Raw genomic sequence first — 3547 nt, forward strand, 5'->3', positions numbered from 1 at the left:
CTGCTCGCGCTGAGCGGCCGCGCAGCCGGCGCGGGGCGCGGCGCGCTTGGGCGCGCGCGGGAGCAGCTGGGGCGCGGGTTCTGTGGCGCCGCGCTCGCGCTGCAGCGGCTGGCCGGCGCGGGCGCGCGCTGGGGCGCCGCGAGGCAGCAGCAGTATCATCATTACCACCAGACCCAATTAGACCGGCTGGTGGGCGGCAGCGGGGCAGCAGCGGCAGCAGCAGCCATCGTGAATGGCAGCGTCAACGGTGGCGGCGGTGGCGGCGGCCTCGGTCTGGGCGGCGGCCTGATGCGGGGGTTCGCCTGGCTCGGCGGCTCTGCGCTGCGAGCGCCGGCCGCGGCGGTGGCTGCAGGCGCGGCGCGGCTGCGCGCGGCCGACGCGGCGCCGGCGGCGCGGGCTGCGGGCCTGCGCGCGAGCGCGAGCTCTGGGTCCCTCGCGGCCGCTGCCGCCGCCGCCGCGGGCAACGGCACGGCCCCTGCGCTCGACCAAGATGGCGGCACGCCCGCCGCGGCCGCCGCGCTGCGCATGCGCAAGAGCGCCAGCTGCGGCGCGCTGCTGTCGGATGCGGGCGCGGGCGCGGGCGGCGTGGTGTTTGGCGCGGCAGGCGGCCGGCAGACGCTGCACCTCCCGGGGCCCCGGCTGGCGTGGCTGCGGCGCGGCGCCAACGGGTCCGTCGTCCTCCGCGGCCCCTGAGCCCACGTCGCGCCCTCACCCTGCCCCGCTGGCGCGAGGGCGTCGGCGCTGCGCGCGCCTCGCGGCCCTGGTCGGTCCGCCCGTCCGGCCTTGCTCGGCCCTTCCGCCGCTGCCTGCCGGACGGAGCCGTTCTTTGTAGCCTCTGTCCTCTTGGCCCGGTCGTCGTGGGACAACGCACATTGGTGTTGTCCCGCACGCAGGCGCCAGAATTGAAGCAGCCCTCGCCCTCTGCCCACCCATCCCCCCTTCCGGGGGCCGCGGGGGGTCCCATCGCCTCATCGTCGCCCTGTCCGCCAGGCCCGCCCATCGAAAATGTTGCCGGGCAGCTTCCTCCGGCTTCCCGCTGGCAGCGTGCCTGCAGCGGCCGCGCAGGGGCGTCTCCTCATGCCTCTCCTGCCGGCTGCACTGGAAACCGCCGCAGCCTGCAGACACACAGTCCAGGAGTTCCCAGCCTGGCGGCACGGCCCGCGGAGGGCGCCCCCGACCTGTTGGGCAGCGGCGCCCGCTCTCGGGTGGGGCAGCCGGCGTCTACGCCTGCCCCCAAGCTGTCTCGTGGCTGCGGCATCGATCCTGAACTTGGAGCCTATGCGCGCGTGGCCCGTAGTCTGCACGGCCCTCCTGGGGTTGCTCGTCAGCAGCAGTCCCACTCTCAGTTGCGAATCCCCAGGATCCCCTTTGGCGCAGACGGGCGGCGGCCTGTGCTTCCCCTCCGTCGACGCCACCCATTGATACATGCAGATGCGCGCCAGCGGGTCTGGCGAGGGCCTCTGCGGCGGCGCCGTCCGCGGCCGCGCCGCCGCTGCTGCCCCTGCTGCTTCCTTTGTGCCAGCCCAGGGGCCCAGCTCATTCGCAGCGCCCCTAGCCTCGTGACCAATCCTCCAGACAAGGCAGCGTCATAAGGGCGGCGCGGCAGATTAGGTCCGCACTTTGTGGTGGCCTCGTCGTCACCCTGGTTGCGGCGGCGCCACCTTGGTTGCGGCAGCGGCGCGCCCGAGTATGCCTTGGCATCTGCACCTGTTCAAGGGTGCGCCTCATCAGTCGGGTCGCAGAGCTTCGGCCCCGCCCCTTTTCACCCGGGGACTGTGCTTTTTACAGGGATCAGGGAGTAGCCCGACGCCCTCACCTTTGCCATTGCAGCGCCGCGTCTGCGTCGCCATCAGGTTTGTCAGACCTGTCCTTCAGGTAGTGCATTGTATTTGTGCGGCCCACCAAATTGAAGAACCTTGGCCCAGTGGCGCGCTGGCCCCTTCCTGGTCAGCGACCTGGCCTGGTGGCCTCTGGGGCCCTTGTAGCTGTCTATCTTTTGCCACGCTCGGCGCCCTGTGGCGCCCTGAGGGCGCACGTGCATTGCGCGCGCCGCCCTCCTTGACTGCAATTGCAGACGTGGTTCCAGGCGTGTCCCTACCTGTGCCCTGCAGCTGGCCCGCCGCACTAGACTGCAACACCCAAAAGGTAACTTGTATCTTGCTCTGCATTGGTGCGGTTTCACCAGGTGTGGGGTTGGGCACATGCGTGGGCCAGCCGACGCAGGTGTTGACTACCTGGGTGTGAATGCGCCCCCCTGCGAGTTGCAGGGCACAACAGTCAAAGGGCGTGCCAGGTACACTGCGCATTGATCAGAGCAGTGCAGCGGCCTGAACCAAGTTCGATCACCCTTGTAATAGTAGACTATAGTCAATTCTAGGTGCCTGTTGTGCGAGGTGCAATCGTGACACACGTCTACGGTGTCAAAGGCCGTCCCAGCACGCGTTGCGGATGCGATAGTTACAGGAAAAATCGTCTCATAGCAACATTCGCAGCTGCACACACCTGCCGCGCCGTCTCAACCAAACCGGCCCGCTCGCCTTTGGTCATAGCCTCACCCCGCTGCGCCCGCTTCGGCAGCACGCCCGCGCCGCTGCCGCCAGCGCCGCCCGGATGACGACCGACGGCGGCACATGCACGCCCAGGGGCGCACCGCCGTCCGTGGCGGCCTCGGGGGCGCCCCCGCCGGACCTTGCGCGTCTCAGTCGCATGAGCAGTGTCAGCACACTGCAGCGGTACACTATGCACCCCCCGTGAGTCTCCGCCGCCGCTGCCTGATGTGGGGCGGACGGGTTGCTGACAGGGCCACTGGTGGGACGGCGTGACGCGATTCGCGTAACTGGGCGCGCGGAGCGCACGCAAGTGGGGGCAGCAAGCACGTGGGTACCGATTGTGCGCCGCACACGTGCTGACTGGGCAGCCCTGCTTGTGGGTGGCGGCGACAAGGGGCAGGGGGCTCTTACCGGCGCGCCAGCAGTCACAATAAGCAGAGCCGTGCTAAGCCGCTGCTTTCGTGCCTGTGTGTAGCACCGAGGTGGCATTAGCGCGTGCGCAGCGGCTGGCTGATCATGGGTTGGGTGGAGTGGGGCGAGGTCGGGGGGCAAGGAAAGGTGCACCCAAAAGCGCCGACTAACTGCGGATGACATCAGCAGCCAGGCGACATCTGCGGAGCACCGGAGCACCACGCCACCGCCAATGTGGTGTTTGCATTTCAAGACCGTAGCGTGCCCCTGCACGCACCCGGCATTTGGGGACAGCGTGGATCCAGTTGGCTGTTGGATTCTCATCATCCCCCCCCACCCCACCCCGCGGGAGCCCCACATCCCAGCCCCAGCACTCAAACACACGCCACCTCACCCACCAAAACCCCTCCTGACAGTGCCAAGCCGGTGCGCCGCCACCCAGTGGCCGCCGCCTTCCTCTGGTGGGCGGACTGGGCCGTGCCTGGACTGGGCATGTTCACCGCCGGTGGGTTTGTGGCCGCGGGACAGCGCACTGCCTTGGATGTGGTGGGTCATTCTAGGGAGGGGTCCCAAGGAATGGTGAGGCG

The 3547-nt window shown here is 69.4% G+C and overlaps 1 protein-coding gene across 1 annotated transcript; it reads left to right on the plus strand.

The window, feature by feature from the left end:
- Window positions 1-288: 288 nt before the first annotated feature.
- MNEG_7986 (hypothetical protein) lies at window positions 289-693 on the plus strand (the record flags this gene model as incomplete). Its single annotated transcript, XM_014043539.1, has 1 exon — window positions 289-693. The coding sequence occupies one exon, from the start codon at window positions 289-291 to the stop codon at window positions 691-693; it is 405 nt and encodes a 134-aa protein (XP_013898993.1).
- Window positions 694-3547: the final 2854 nt, after the last annotated feature.

Source organism: Monoraphidium neglectum (assembly GCF_000611645.1).
Source record: "Monoraphidium neglectum strain SAG 48.87 unplaced genomic scaffold scaffold01470, whole genome shotgun sequence".
Classification (NCBI taxonomy): Eukaryota; Viridiplantae; Chlorophyta; class Chlorophyceae; order Sphaeropleales; family Selenastraceae; genus Monoraphidium; species Monoraphidium neglectum.